This window comes from Thunnus maccoyii, chromosome 2, assembly GCF_910596095.1.
Source record: "Thunnus maccoyii chromosome 2, fThuMac1.1, whole genome shotgun sequence".
Classification (NCBI taxonomy): domain Eukaryota; kingdom Metazoa; phylum Chordata; class Actinopteri; order Scombriformes; family Scombridae; genus Thunnus; species Thunnus maccoyii.
In genome coordinates this window covers 24942909-24958148 of record NC_056534.1, presented here as the reverse complement: position 1 = coordinate 24958148, position 15240 = coordinate 24942909, and the positions used below count along the sequence as shown (strand labels likewise).

General features: G+C 40.4%; 1 protein-coding gene across 5 annotated transcripts in view; it reads left to right on the top strand.

The window, feature by feature from the left end:
* The first annotated feature begins 1300 nt into the window (after positions 1-1300).
* The window catches only part of sh3pxd2aa (SH3 and PX domains 2Aa), a 110911-nt gene continuing 96971 nt past the window's right edge, over positions 1301-15240 (top strand). For 4 of the 5 annotated variants that reach the window (XM_042431787.1, XM_042431780.1, XM_042431775.1 and 1 more), the window contains exons 1-2: positions 1301-2218; positions 15030-15110. In XM_042431787.1, coding sequence (XP_042287721.1) covers positions 2123-2218; positions 15030-15110 — 177 coding nt within the window. In that variant the 5' untranslated portion in view covers positions 1301-2122. The remainder of the gene's footprint in view (positions 2219-15029; positions 15111-15240) is intronic. The other variant, XM_042431793.1, reaches the window with a different exon arrangement.

Sequence of the window (15240 nt, the reverse complement as noted above, 5' to 3'; positions counted from 1 at the left end):
ACAAAAAAAAGGCCAAGAAACAGCAATATACGACATTTCCCCCTTATCCCTTTATCCACCTCTACCCAAAGCACATTTCATCTCTATCAAACTGATGCCCCTACTCAGCTGGCCAGACAAACAAAAACTACGTGAGACAATCATGCAAGACAAATTGTGTCAAGTAATGATAAATATTTTAATTTTGAAATACATTTTAACGTGTCATCTGTCTTAAAAAAGGGCCGTTTTAAGAACATACCGTATGATTTCAATACACAACATAGACCAATATGTCACATTCATATGTGGTTATAATGTTAAAATACATGAATAAAAGCCTGAATGCATCACATATACACAAATATTTTACCTTACTCATGCCAGGTATGTGACATGTATATCCAGATATAACATTTACATATACACACACACACATACACATACATATATGTATATAGGACACATAGATACATACATACACATTTAAAACCCTGACTTAAGATCACCCCTGAAAGGCTTTATATACCAGCTGATATAAGAAGGACAGGGTTAACTTGCTTGGAGGGCCAGGGGCAAAAAGTAACCCCCCAATGATCCCCAACTTAGTTTGGTTATAACTTGATAAAATACTGTTTTTAAGTGCAAATGCAGGGGTCAACATAAAGCTCTTTCCACTTCAGTTTATATTAATTAAACCAACCAGAGGTTTGCTGCCCTGGGGCAGCTGTTTAAGGGGGACCCTAATGGTCTGGAGCTCCAGGCCAGTTGCCTGCTTTATTCAGCTAGTAATTCAGCCTCCTATGTTCACATGTGAATATTCAATGATCACAAAGCAGTTGACACACTAATCCTGGAGCTTTCAGGGTCCCTGGAGTTCTGGGGCCCCAGGGGCAGCTGCCCTGTTTGAACTCTAGCCTTGAGCTCATGGTTATAGTAAAGTCAGTCGTATAAAAGGTTTTCACAAGTAATTTAAAAGATTGTCTTGATGCTGTGAAAAAAAGGATCTACTCTGTGCCTCTAATCGGATCCATTTTATGAAATAAATAAAAAGGAGAAAAGGAAAAAGTCTCCCCTCTATATGGGCATGTTTACAGTGATGCATGTGTTGCTGTGTGCACAGGGGGGCAGTGTTTAGTCGTTAATTGGCCCTCTCGCATAGAACAGGCTGCAGCTGATTGGTCGCCTGTGAAACATCTGTATCCATAGTTCTAGTTGATCGCGTCTCCGGCCAGAAAGCTGCTCATGACTGCATGACTCATGTGAGTGCCTGCAGAGTGTGAACAAACTGATAAGAAGCTCCACTGTCACGCTGCCCTCCATAGTCCAGAGACCATTTAAATGAATCACCCACAGCTTGTGCTGAACTCAGGCCTATGTCGTGCTAGATATTTGAAACATACAGTATATTAGATGCCACATTCTTTTAAAGCAAGGAGGAAAAGTTATGGGGCCCCAAAGGAAGACGAATGAATGAGCACATTGATTAACCGAGTGAATGCACTGACTGTTGGTCGGTTACAAACGTATTATGTCACAAAGAAGCACATGTCTTGTCGAAGAAGGCAAAGCAAAATATTTTTTTCTTGAGAGCTTTATTCCAAGTGGCCCTGAGGACGTGTGTGAAGCCCATCCCACTCCTTCCCCTAAATCCACTGCGCCTGCTGTAACACAGGAGGCGTTTGGCGCTGGATTTGCCGGCTACCTAACATTCAGCCAGCCTCTGTGAAATCCAGGTATGCAGATGCCCTTTATGTAGGCGTACCGCTGCAGACACAAAGGAACTCGCTTCACTTTTTTTCTATTTTAAGGTGACCGCCTTCACCAGCGCGTCCCCCGCCGCTGGCCAGCCTGTGTGGCTGTAGGCAGCGTGAACATCGCTCTTTTCCTGGATATTCGGCTGTGTGTATTTCATTGAGAGCGGCCAACACAGGCTCAGATGGACTATTGATAAGTTTTTAATCAGATTGATGGTCGTTGCGTCAACGGAGGGAAGTCGGAGCTGCCAAATTGCCCGCGATCGAGCTGATCTCTTAATGGACCGCTGAATTGTTAAATGACACGGCGATGAATGTTGTGATTTCTCTCCCGTGATACAAGATAGCTTATCCGGAGCTGCAGCAGCTGCCTGCCTGTCGCTTTTATGCATAGCCTTTGCAGGGTCAAGATGCAGTTTCGGACTGTGCTGGACGTGAAAGTCGTGGACGTGGAGAAGAGGCGCAATCCGTCTAAACACTACGTGAGTTGCCTGGCTCATCTTCATCCATGTCACCTTTATTCCCACCTTGTCCCATTCAGATGTGTCAGCGGGGTCTCTCTCTGGCCTGTTCACAGTCACAGCGTGACATCTAAACGCTGCATTTTGTTCACTAAATGTAGCCTAGCTGCTCTGTTAAGACTACAGCTAAACGAAGATCAGTTGGACTCTTGTTCTGTAATGTACCAGCCTTTAAACAACAATCCTACAGCAGTATTAGCTAACTTGCACAGCATTTTAACAGACATAGTTCATTATCATAGGTGAGCTGTCATAACTGTGTTCCAATCAAAGCACTGTAACCTGCTAAATGCAGGTTATCTTCAGATATTGATGAAGCAGTCATGTTTGAAGTCAATGCTTTGTTGCACCTTTGTGGCTTATTTGCACGCAGTACTTGTGTTTAGGGTAAAGCCATCAAACATTAGAGGGATTTCATTATTTTCACCAAATGACCAGGCTCATGCAATGCCAGCCAACCGGTATTTTTTGCATTGGATTGTAAGGTGGAAGCAAAACTTCCACAGCCAGACACTCATTCCAGCCTCACAGCATTTCTTCCAGTGAATTTCTACATAGAACATTTCATTGATTTGAAACTAAAGCTACAGTATAACCTCTAACGTCTTGTAAATGTCACAAACTCAAATAACAACAACACATAAACGGGATATGATATCAAATTATTCAATTATACTGCACTTACAGGCTGTCACACCTCCTCACGATTCAGCAGTACACCTCAAAACATCTGAAAGTAGACATTACAATGTATACTGTTTATATCTCCATAAAATGAGCATTTGATTATTTTCATGTCAAAAATCAAGATAACCCTGTTTGTGGAATGACTGGATCCTGAAATGATTTGGTGAAAAAATCCAAAATCTGGTATCCAGGTGACAATATAATGTGACCACAAGGTCCATTTAGTTGTTGTTTTGAAGCTTTGAATCATATCATATATGATCTTCATCAGCAGATGCTAAATAATCTCACCACAAGGTCCATTTAGTTGCTATTTTCTGAGTTTTAAAATATGTTTAACTTAATCTGATATTCTTTTTTAATCTAGTGTCATCAATCATGTGTCATCATCATCACTGTAGGTCATTTTCTGCTCCACTTTGGATCAAACAAACCAAATTCAGAAACTATCATTACCTTCCTGATCCTTGCCTCCTGTGGCCTTATTCATCAATACCACACTTGTTATAAGTGAGAGTCTGTGTTGGAGCTCTGCACTCCATGGCCCCATTTCAGATCCTATTTCGAGCTCATAAACAAGTCATAATAAATGACCACCATGAAAAGAACATGATCTTGCTCATATGCAATTACAGACCTGCGGGCCTTGGGCCTAATGATATGTGGACACAATTAGCACACTTATTCTCTTTAGAAAGGAGGAATTCACAGGGCTCTTGCCATACACGTGTATGCCTTTATCAGTCAAATCGTCCCTTCGTTACAAGACATAAAATGGATTTTGGACACAACTGCATCTATGAACTTGACTTATAATATCCAAAGCACCACACTGTACCATGTGTGCATATATTTCAAACATGGGGTAGCCCCATGTGAAACTAATTCCTAAACTCTGACACTGTTGAAGAATCACTGTACAGGGCCCCGGGGCAAAAATGAGATGTGGGCCCTGATTGACATACTCTACCCCCCTCTTCCTCCCACTCTCTGTGCATTGTGTATGCACTCTGTTGCCTTCAAGTACCCATCAAGTACAGTGCACACAGCAGACTCAATATGGCAGCTTAATTATAGTTTGCCTCCAGCCCTTGAAACCAACCAGTTCTCCTATGCAGGAATACTATTTGCCCCCAGGTTGGCTGTGCGACAATTAGTTCATGTTTATTTGATTAAACATTAATTTATATATGCCTCATGTAAGCACAATACCAATGAAATAATAAAGGTCTTAAAACTAGATGTTGACGCAAGGTTCCTCTATAAGACATGGCTTCAAAATTAGGAAGTCATGCAAGATGCGCCTCAAGGCACTCACCATTTCAGTTAACACTGTGTTTTAGTGGTGCATATTCCCAAACAAATATATGCTTGAAATTACTAAAATTAAATAGACAGTTTGGTATGAGAGCTCCTGTTGGGCGTGGGCCCTGTGGAAGTTGTCCAATTTACCTGGTTGGTGATCCAACCTTTATGCATGACATGGCATCAAGTGTTGAGAAGAAAACCTATTCAGATGCTTGCTTTGTTTCAGAAGTGCTTAATGGGTCAGTTAATGAAGCTTTATTTATTTAGTTTAACTGAGATCAAGATCTATTTGACATAATTTACAACATCAACATCACAACAAGACAATTCAGTCAAACTAATCAAAACAATCACAAATATTAAAATGATCTGCAAATACAACTTTAAATTCCCATAGAGCGATTAGTGAATATTCAGTTTTTACTTCATTCCAGTAGTAAGGTGCATAATACTTGAAACCACTTCAGGGTTGGTATGGTGTCATAGTTGTTCACTTAACCATTTACCGCTGTGGTTCACCCAAATTCCACCAAAAACCTTTTTTTTCTCTTACCTGTAGATTCTGATTTAATGGTTTAATTTGTCAAGTTGAGATGTCTTGCAAGGTTTTGCCTCCGCTCCAATACAGTGGAGGTGAACAGAATTCTGTTTGCAGTGCTCGCAGCAGTAAGAAAATTTAATTTAAAAAGCTTAACAGCAATCTTTAATGGCATCTAGCTCTTGATGGATGCATTTATTGTAATTTGCTTTGGACAAAAGCTTCTGCCACATAAACATAATAAACAATAATCTTGTAATACATCTCAAAACCTTGACAAATGATACCAAAACTATCTGCGTGCCTAGCATAGCCTAAGTAGACTAACCAGTGAGAAAATGTGACCTTACTTATATTCTTCATACCTGTAATATAAGCACTGTATCTGACAGAGCCTCGTTCCAGGTGATGATAATTTGACATTTTAGGAAATATGTTCATTCACTTTCTTGTGGAGTGTTAGATGAAAAGATCAATACCACTCTCATGTCTTCGTGTAATTTAGCTTAGCGTCAAGACCGGAAGCAGGGGGAAACAGCTAGCATGGCTCTGTCCAATGTTAAAAAATATGCCTATCAGCACTTCTAAAGCTCACTAAATAACACGTTATATCTTGATTGTTTAATGTGCACACAAAGAGAAATGTAAAAAAGTCAAGTTGTGGTTTAACAATTTGTCATTTGGACCGCGCCATGCTAGCTGTTTGCTCCTGCTAAGCAAAGCTAATCACCTCCTTCCTCTAGCTCCATACTTAACACCTAGACATGAGAGTGGTATTGATGTTCTTATCTCATGCTCAGAAAGAAAATGAATGAGCATATTTATCTAAAAGCCAAACGATTACTTTAAAACACAAACAATGAAGAGAAACTATTGTGCTTTGCAGGTTACATGAGCACTAATGTGACAAAATACACTCACAGGGTGGACTCTCTAGTGCTTAAGCACAGTGAATTAATGGTCTACTGGTGATGATATACACTGTTATATGTTTTAATGTTTTACTTGGACTGTTAATGCACAGTTATTGCTTCCATGGAGTAGTTTAGTGTAACATGAGCTTCCCAAAATCTACAAGAAGGCTTGCTGAGCAGTTTTCAGAGCACTATATGTGCAGTTAAGTGTAGCAAGTAGTGTGTAACAGGAGCTTCTCAGAGCTGAGCCGAGCTGAGCTGTGCTGTGTTTTGGGCTCTTCTGTCTCAGCAGGCCGGTCTGTGGCCTAGTTTCCCTAGCTACCCTGTCTCATGAGACAAGGCTAGTCACTGTGAGAAGCAAAAAGAGAAAGAGGGAGGGAGAGAGGGAAGGGGAGAAAACAGGAGAAAGACACAATCTGTGGTGCCCATTGAATCTCATTTGTAATGTTTGTGAAACCAGCTGGAAATGCTTATCCTGTGAGAGGAGGGGGAGATGAGACTCGGGGCTTTGTCAAAGGGAAGTGCTCGTCGGACCGTGGGGAAAGCCGGACCACCGAGTCGTATACACGCATCACACATGTACACGCTTTCTCCTCCTGTGAACAGTTTGTGTGTGTGTGTGTGTCTGTATGTTTGCAGGAGAAGGTGATAAAAGAGAAAGCAAGATTTGGCACGGCCATGTTTACTTTAAGCTTCTGTTTCCCCAACAAGTCCCAGTCCCATAACATTTCATTTTCTAGAGACTCCTGTGCCGCACAAAGACCTAGACTGGAAGATGGTGTTGTTATTTGGCACCATAAAACATCTCTTCAGAGAGCTGTTCCCCACTCAAATATTTATTGGCCTATCAAACACAGAGTGATATCGTGGTGAAAAGGGTCCCTGTTTTCAGATGCTCACCCCGAGACGCATGCTGGGTGGGGGAGAGGTTTATGAGACCGGCTTTTGTTTCGGATTGGCTATTGTTTGGGAGAGTTTGACGACTAGCTGGAAGTGGTCAAGGACTGTGTGTGTGTGTTCGAGAGACAAGAGAGTGAGTCAGGGGCTTTGCTGACGTCTGTTAGTAAAGTCGATGTGCTTGATGCTCAGTTTGTGAGGTCCCAACTCAGACACTGATACTGACAAGAGTGTGAATCTGTGTTGCATGCAGTGACACGATTGGTTGACAAAAGCAGCGGATGTTGTCATCCTTGCTGGGACCTCACACACATGCTATGGGTTGTTTTCAAGTGTTAGATGCTGGTTGTGTTTGTGGAAGGGTTAATTTGTCTCTTACAGAAGTCTTAAATGCAAAACAACACTTCTATGACATTTCCTTCACTGTTTTGTTTAGATTCAAGGTCAAAATACATGTTGGAGTACTTGAACATGGCCTGCAGCCCCCTGGTATTCTTCTCAATAGCTTGACTTATGATTACGTCACCCAAGAATGGCGATGCTCTCTGGAGAGACAGATAGCATGTGTGGGCGACATGTGTTGCCTCAACTGTGCCGGTTCTGGTCTTGTTTTCATGGGAAAATGATCTGAACTGATCATTTCTAACATCACTGGATGTGTGGTCAGGCCGTTTTAGTCTGTTCTGTTTTTATGCAAGAGGGAGAAAGACTGAGTGACAGAGGAGGAAGAAGGAAGAAATGGGAAGAGAAAGAGAGATGGAGTTGTCTTGCTTGCAGCCCTTTTTTGTGAGATTACTAGATAGTCAGGGAAATTGACTAAAAAGTTATTAGAATCCGACTGGCTGATTAGCATGAAGATATATTCTTTAACTACCAAACCACTGATGGATAGGAAATTTATGATCTGGTTAATAACATACAGTATCTTCTAGAAAGTGCTGTAAGCCATTCTCAGAATATTTACAGACATACTTCCACTTGAAGGGGTTTGCCGGTGATTAAGTATCACACTTCCATAGAGTCCAAAAAGAATGGTCAAAATTGGTGTTACAGAGACTGAGATATTCTGACTTTTAGTCCCAAGTATTGCTCAAGATCAAAAATCACTAAATTCTAAACTTCCCACAGTGAAACTTGATAGTGCCTTTCGTTAGAACGTCCATGTGTGATAAATACCCATGTCTTTCATACTCCACACCCTTCAGTTTGTAATTCAAACTGTTTGTTACAAATTTGTAGTCTTAAAGCCCAAGACGCGATAACTCTGACATCACAATGACATCATCAGGGGTTATTTTCTCAGACTTGTTAAGCTCCCTCAGAGCAGCAGAAGACATTATACAATTGTTTTTCCAGATTGTGTTAGACTCAGTATGACTATTAAACTTGATCTTGGTGTGTAAAATTGGCAGAGTGCCCCTCTAAACAAAATAAATTAAAGTCACTTGCACAACAACAAAATCCTTTCAGAAGGCACAAGAGATTGTTTCACTATTATTCTGTGTGTTAACACTGCTCTAATCTCTAATATTTTGTACATGTATAATTGGCCTAATGTAATATGAAAGGGGTCGCTCACAGTGTTCCCCTCAGCTTTATGGAGCATTTTAGCATCTTTCAGCTCATTTATTTTGGTTTTGCAGCCCTCATCAATCCTATTTCCAGATGCAGCAGGCAGTTGTTTTGAGCAATAAGCTCTGACAAACCTATTGTGCATGACCTGCCCAACGGTGAACAGATAAAGTTAGCGACTAGCTGGTGAACGTAGTGGAGTTAGATATTTTCCTCAGGAGTCAGGAAACCCAAACAAAGCAAAAGAGAATATAGATGGTACTTTCATTTGTCAGGGCAACGACAATGGAGCGGGTCCTCTTCCACAGAGCCTGTCATGTTGCACTACCATGTTTCTACAGTAGCCCAGAGCGGACAAACCAAACACTGACTCTAGAGAGGGCTTTTTGTGTTTTTTGGGAATTTTTGGAAGCCTCTCCTACATGCTTGGAAGGGGATGGTGAGGGGGAGAGGTATTCGGTTGGTTGCAATCTGAAACCTCACTGCTAGATGCCACTAAATCCTACACACTTGGCTTTAATGTAGGTTTAAGCCAGGACTTAACTTCCTGAAGACATTTTGACTTGAGGCTTGAATGCAAAAACATTCAAGTCTCAAGTTGTAACCTGGTAAAGTCTTAAAACAGTAAAAAATAGATAAGACAGCAGCAAGCAGATATTGCAAAGCCACATATCTCCTATACTGTATTTTTTTAATAAATACAGTATGGTAGATATGCATGAGATGGGAGTATGCATTGAATAAACATGGTCCCAGCAATGTAAAAACTTTGAAAGGAAAAATTTCAAATTCCTTGTCATGGTAGTATTTAGCATTCAGAACATGAAACCTGCATCTTGACTCGCAAATAGAATATGAAGACATGACTTGACTTGTCAAGTCTCGAATTACCTATGATTTAACCTAGACTTGCCTCAGAAGACTTAAAAACAGCTACTATATGTGTGTAATATCCTTATTTGTTAGTTTCAACTTATGACTAGCAGTGTGCCTCTGTTGATGGAGATAACCTGTGTTTGGCATACTGTATGTTAAAGGATATTAAATACCTTTCACTGATGCACCTAAAATATGGGCACAGCTTTGGCCCCCGTTGAGCTCTGTTCGTTAGTCTATTAAACTCTTTGAAAAATCGCATATCCAAGTGCTGATAGCTCGAGCTTACTAACTAGCTTAACTAAATGAAATCCATCCTAATACAACCTACCTTAGTAGCAATGTTTATTATAGAAAAAGTTATTTTTCCATGAAGTACATGACCTTGTCTACCCCCGCGTTTTCTCAGGCTTTATGACACAAGCACATTAGAATTGTTCTTTTGTTGAATACAAGTTGAAGTGGTATCAAGGAGGCACCAGAGGTGCACAGGATGTGACTGCTGAATAGCCATTTTCCTGAGTAACCCTTGACAAGGACTTTCTGTGCCCACCACAAAAGTAAGGAAAGTGCAAATGGTCTGTTTTAAAGTGAAAGTGACCACAGTCAAGGAAAGTCGAGGCGTTGGCCTGGTGTGTGGTTAATAAAGGGCACTGTTTTGGCAGCAAACACAAAAAGTCTGTCTTTGGGGGGGGGTTTCCACAGACCCCCTGCCAAAGCTTATGAATGGAATAGCCATACAGTTTATTTCACCCTTGTGACATTATTGTTGGCTTGCTGAGGAGACGCTTAGAAGAATTTGTCAAGCTTCATTGTCATTTGTTAACCTCTCTGGCTAAACAGAAAGAATAACTGAGCGTATTAGACAAGTGAGTACTTTTAGGCCGGTTGTGGTTCCATGTGGAAAGACTTCACTCCCATGCAAAGAGAATTTTTTCCAACCTGGCTTTTTGTAGTCAGATCATTTGCGCTTTCATGGTCTGAAAGTATGATGCGTGTCTGTTTTATATGTTACTTTAAATATAGTAGTTTAGGCGGGGTTCACAGCATTTAGTGGCTAGGCCCACATTCTCTGCCCCACCAAGCACTCTGCTCTTTTGCCTTCTTCACTTGAAAACCGTGAGACTGGGTCCTGGCTTTCCTTCGAAACTGTAAGTTATTCTGTTTATTCATCAACTATCTACAGTATGGTATCTCCTATGGTCATTGCATTATGGTAATATGCATATTATTAAAGAAATGATTCCCTCAGGAGAGTCAGGGGAGAAAAAGAAAGCTGTAATCTTGACATGAATATTCAAAGCCATTGCAGATTAACATGATGAAATAATCAGAAGTCTAATTTGTTCTGTCATAAGAATTCATGTTTTTCTCTTTGCTCCTGAGCATGAATAAAACTTTTGTCTTCAAGTCCCGCATCCTCCTTGGGAAAAACAGATGTACAAGGCCTTTTCTTGCTATCTGGGACATTGAAGCCCCCAGAGCCTCATTTTTTCCCCCTCGTTTGTGTTTTCCCTGTTTATGATTCAATTTTTAGACTCTTTGAAAAGACAGTTGTCAAGTCATAAATGGAGTATTGACACATGACTGCTGTAGATTCTGAAGAAAAACTCAATTCATTTGTAATCAAGAAAAGGCTTTTATTTTGTCATGGAACTATAGAATATCTCTTGATTGATTTTGAGAAACATTTATCATTGAAAGAAATAACTTTTACCCATTAGCAACTACTAGAAGACATACTAAAATGATAGTACCTCTAGTCAAACTTACTCAAGTTAGGCTCTTTACAGTCATCCACTGTGCAGTGAATTATGATTCAGCCTTGTCATTCTTTCCTAATCCCTCAATATTCCTCTTAGTTTCGAACATCTTCCTGTCTCTAAATGTAGGCGTGGTTATTAACAGCTGAATGTATTTGAAATTAAGAATTCATGCAGATCTCCACATGAGGCAACAAAGCTTTTGTGTTGCCTCCTCACCCAAATTTCAGCCTTCATTTTGGAATTGCAGCAATGTCTTATTGGTCTAGACATGCCTGCTGTGCAAGAATGTCTTGCAGCAATCACAAGATAATGTTTGACTTTTTATCTTGATTTCTGTGGTTCACAAATCCCCACATGAACATGGAAGAGAAATTGGAGACCTGTTGTTAAATGTTGTTGTTAAGCTTGTGAATAACTAAATTAGTCTGTGTCACTGCTGTGAAAATTGCTCATCTTCCATCTTATAATATGGAATGATATACTTGGCAGACAGATTATTTCCAAAATGACATTTCAGTGAGTCATTTTTTGTTCCATGAATGCTTGATTAAGGGCATTTGGCTGTACTTAGCACTCATGACTGGATGTACTTGAGCTCTGAGTCAGCCCATAGCATGTTGGCTTATTTTAGTTGATGCATGAGTATGTGCCATTCCTCATGAAAATGTGAAGAAAGAGCAGCTTCCATGAAATATGCAAAGTGAAATGTTCAGATTTCATTATGGGCAAATCAGAAAATGTCTACTGTTAGATGTTTATTCATTTATCTTGAGAGGCAGCAGCTCCGACTGTTATAATTTACTGGCTGTGTCGAGTGAATAGTCTATTTTGGGGACTGGGAGGGCATTAAGTTTAAGCTTGATATTTTGGGCATTGGCAGACCATGGATGGTTGTTGGTTGTGTTTTCCACTGCGGTTGCCATCACATACCCATCTGCTTCTGGAGTTTGGAGTCCACATCTTCCAGCCTGGCTCCTATCTTATACCTAAGCTCAACCCAGATTTGCTTCTGAGTCAAATTAGAGTGGCCAAGAGGCCTGATGGGAGGACGATACTCTGGCATACCATTAAAGTCAGAGGAGTTTATAGAACAGACACACCCACATAGTAGTATTGGAGTAAGTTCCACATAGATTTGTGCTCTAATCCGTGCATACACACTAGAGCCCAACTAGATAACTTGACCAGTGATATTTTCTCGCAGATCTATCTACATGGACGTTTATATTGGCTTATAAGTGACAAGTCATTGATGTACAGAAATGCCAAAAATATATTTGAACAAGGTTAAGAGTTTATAGCCTCTCTAGTGGCTCTGAGAGGCTGCAGGTAGGTTTTGGAGAAATTAAAATTTTGACCTGCATGTAAAAGTCAAATGATCATCAAAGTCATTAGGATTCATCTTGTGGGCACCATACAGTATGTCTGTAAAAAAAAAAAAATTGGGCCATTTCATCCAGTAGACGTTGATTTATTTACTAAAAACGTTTACCTGCTGGTAGCCATTGTTGAAAGGAGGAAAAGTCACAGGATCACCAAAACCCATAGGATTCATCCTCTGGTGACCATGCATGTCTGTACCAATTTTCAATCTAACAGTTGTTGAAATATTTCAGTCTGGACCAAATTGGTGGACCGACCAACCGACTGTCAGACTGACATTGCATAGCTAAAAGTTGAATATTAACCAATATAACGTTATATTTTTAAAACTCAAATATACATTTTGGCATCAGCCTCAAAAAATCCAGTAGGTAGGCCTATACTATACACTCAGTGCCACATGACATTACCACGTACACGCAAACAAGCTCTGACAAGTGCTGGGGCAGCCTCTCCATCCACCCTGAGGCATATCTTGTCATTTAGATAAGTCCATATCAGTGTGGCCTGGTATGCAATAACACTATGGAGATATTTTGGGTATTTGTGCCATTGAAGTCAAGTCTAGCCTGTACAAAAAGCTTTAAAAGCTGAGATGAAGCCCTACGTGACATGAGGGCACCATAGCCACCTGACTCAGTTTTCCATGTCTGCCCTTTCAGTTTTCTTAAATATACCCTCTTTTCTTTAGATGCTTTGTTAATGAGCAGCAAAAAAGAGCTCCTTGTTGCTAAAAAAAGTCAAAAAGACACTTGAAAACATAGCTGACTGTGGCTGCATAAGCCAGTTTTTGACTTTTGTGATTTTGTAACTCAGTAGCACCCTAGGGAGCACATTTTCATAGCATTAAATGCCAAAGCTGATCGCTGTGGTGACACCCTACCGTGCTATGAACAAGTTTGCCAGTGTAGTGTGACAGTCACAGCTTCTAGATGCCAGTAGCTGTGTTTGCATGAGAGTGAACATTCTGTGGTGGCTCCTTGCCAGCAGCAGCTGAGCCCCTTACAGCAGCAACAAGGCCTTTTAACCCTCAGCTTTGTTGTGGAACCTCTTTTGTTTCGGGCTGTTGCCCTTCTTACGTCAACGTCAGGGTCTTTCACTTGACCTCATTCATCTCAACTCAGCTCTGGAGGCTCTTGGCAGGTACAGAGGCTTGGAGTGACAGTGTAAGATCAGTCAGAAAGATGGAGCCTGCTGGAGTACGGAGCAGGAATGGCTCACCAGGGAAACACATTGCCTTTATTTAATCTGAATGCTATACATGAGGCAAAGTCAATCGTTTCTGTGTTCACGGCGGCTTGATTCTAAGTGGATTTCTATTTTGCGCTGGGTTTGGGCCACTTAGCTGGAATGCCTTGGCTGGGTGACAACATCTTGTTTTATTGCAAATCACTTGATAATGGCTATTTTAGCTGTATGTTGAGTACATGCCAGATGTATACAGCTTTGAAGTGCTTAGTGGGAACAAAATAGACGGAAGCACCACAAATGCTTTTTGTATAGGTTGTTGTGATCAACAGCAATGAAAAAAAGGCAAATCTTTGTCACTATTCATGGCTTTTCCTCTAAAACTCTATATAAAATGAATGATTTCTTATTGAATAGCACAAAGAAGGAACACTAAGAATAAATAAAACCTTCAATATATACAGGGTTTGCGGGTTATTTGGTACACCTGTTTTTAAAGTAATAAATCCAATTTTTGTAAAACTTTTAATATTCACTATTTGTTGATACTGAGATCTTTGAATTTGGTGGTAATTTGAGTCTTTCCTCGGCAGAAAGACTCAAATATTGGATATGTTTTCCTAAGTGACCTCCTGTGGTCATGTGTTGTTCACATCCTGTCTCCTACCAACAATCAATGCTGGTTGCTTTTTACCATGACCACAACTTTTCTCTGACCTAAACTTAACCTGACCTTAACAATAGCAGTGTTAGGTCAAAAAAGCAAACCACCTATTTGGATGTTTAGGACTTGATGGGTAATTTTCTAGGCTGTAGTCAGTGTTGATTTTGTTCTGGGTCACATCATAGGGGGCAGAATATTCGAACAATATAAGCTTTAAAAAGTTAGGATTCATTTGCTTTGCCTTTGTATTGGATTGCATTAGTTGTTAGTGATGTACCCAGTAAACTGGTAACTGAGTGTAATTTCCCCCTCAAAAGCTGTAGCCTAATGTTATGTAACAACTCATCCACTTGAGTAATTTCACATCCAGAGCCCTTTTCTGAACATCTCTATATCAGCAGTTGAGAGATCCCACCTGCTCTTAATGTCTCTGATGAAAATTTCCTGGCCTCTGGATCTGTTACCTTGGTTATCTATGTTTCATTAGTTTAGAGATGATTGCGGCATCACTTAACTCTTCTTGACAGATAAATGGACTCTATGTCAATCTTATCAGGCCTCTCGGAGCTGCTGCATTGCTGCATCCAAGGGTAAAGGCCAGCAGGTCACTGTGCTGACAAAGGATGGATGATGTCACCATCAACCCTGAAGTATCAACCACTGACAGATTTATGAATATGTGTAAACATGTTTGGGGAATTGGTCTATGGCTGTGTGAGCATGTTGCCTGTGAGTTTATTGTTTATTGTTAATACAAGCACATGTGTTTGCCATTACCATCTATTCTTCCATTGACTGCTGAAAAGATTAGAAGAGTAATTGATTTGATGATTGACGGGAAATTATTTACAATGTAAACAATTAATCATTTGTCAATTGTAATATCTTTAGGTTCTAGCTGTTGGTTGAACAAAACAAGTTAGTTAACCATTTAAATATTAGTTGCAGCCCTTTAACTTTGCCTTTCTTCTCTTGGCAGGTATATCTCATCAATGTCACCTACTCTGACAACACCTCCCACATCATCTACAGAAGATACAGCAAATTCTTTGACCTACAGGTAATCTTCCATCACTCAGAAACTCCCCTGCATACCCCATGTGGGGTGTGTTAGTATTGAAGTCCCTAATTCCATTGCCTCTGATCTATTTTGAGCATGTCAACCCTGTGAACTGGCAGAATTGTTTTGT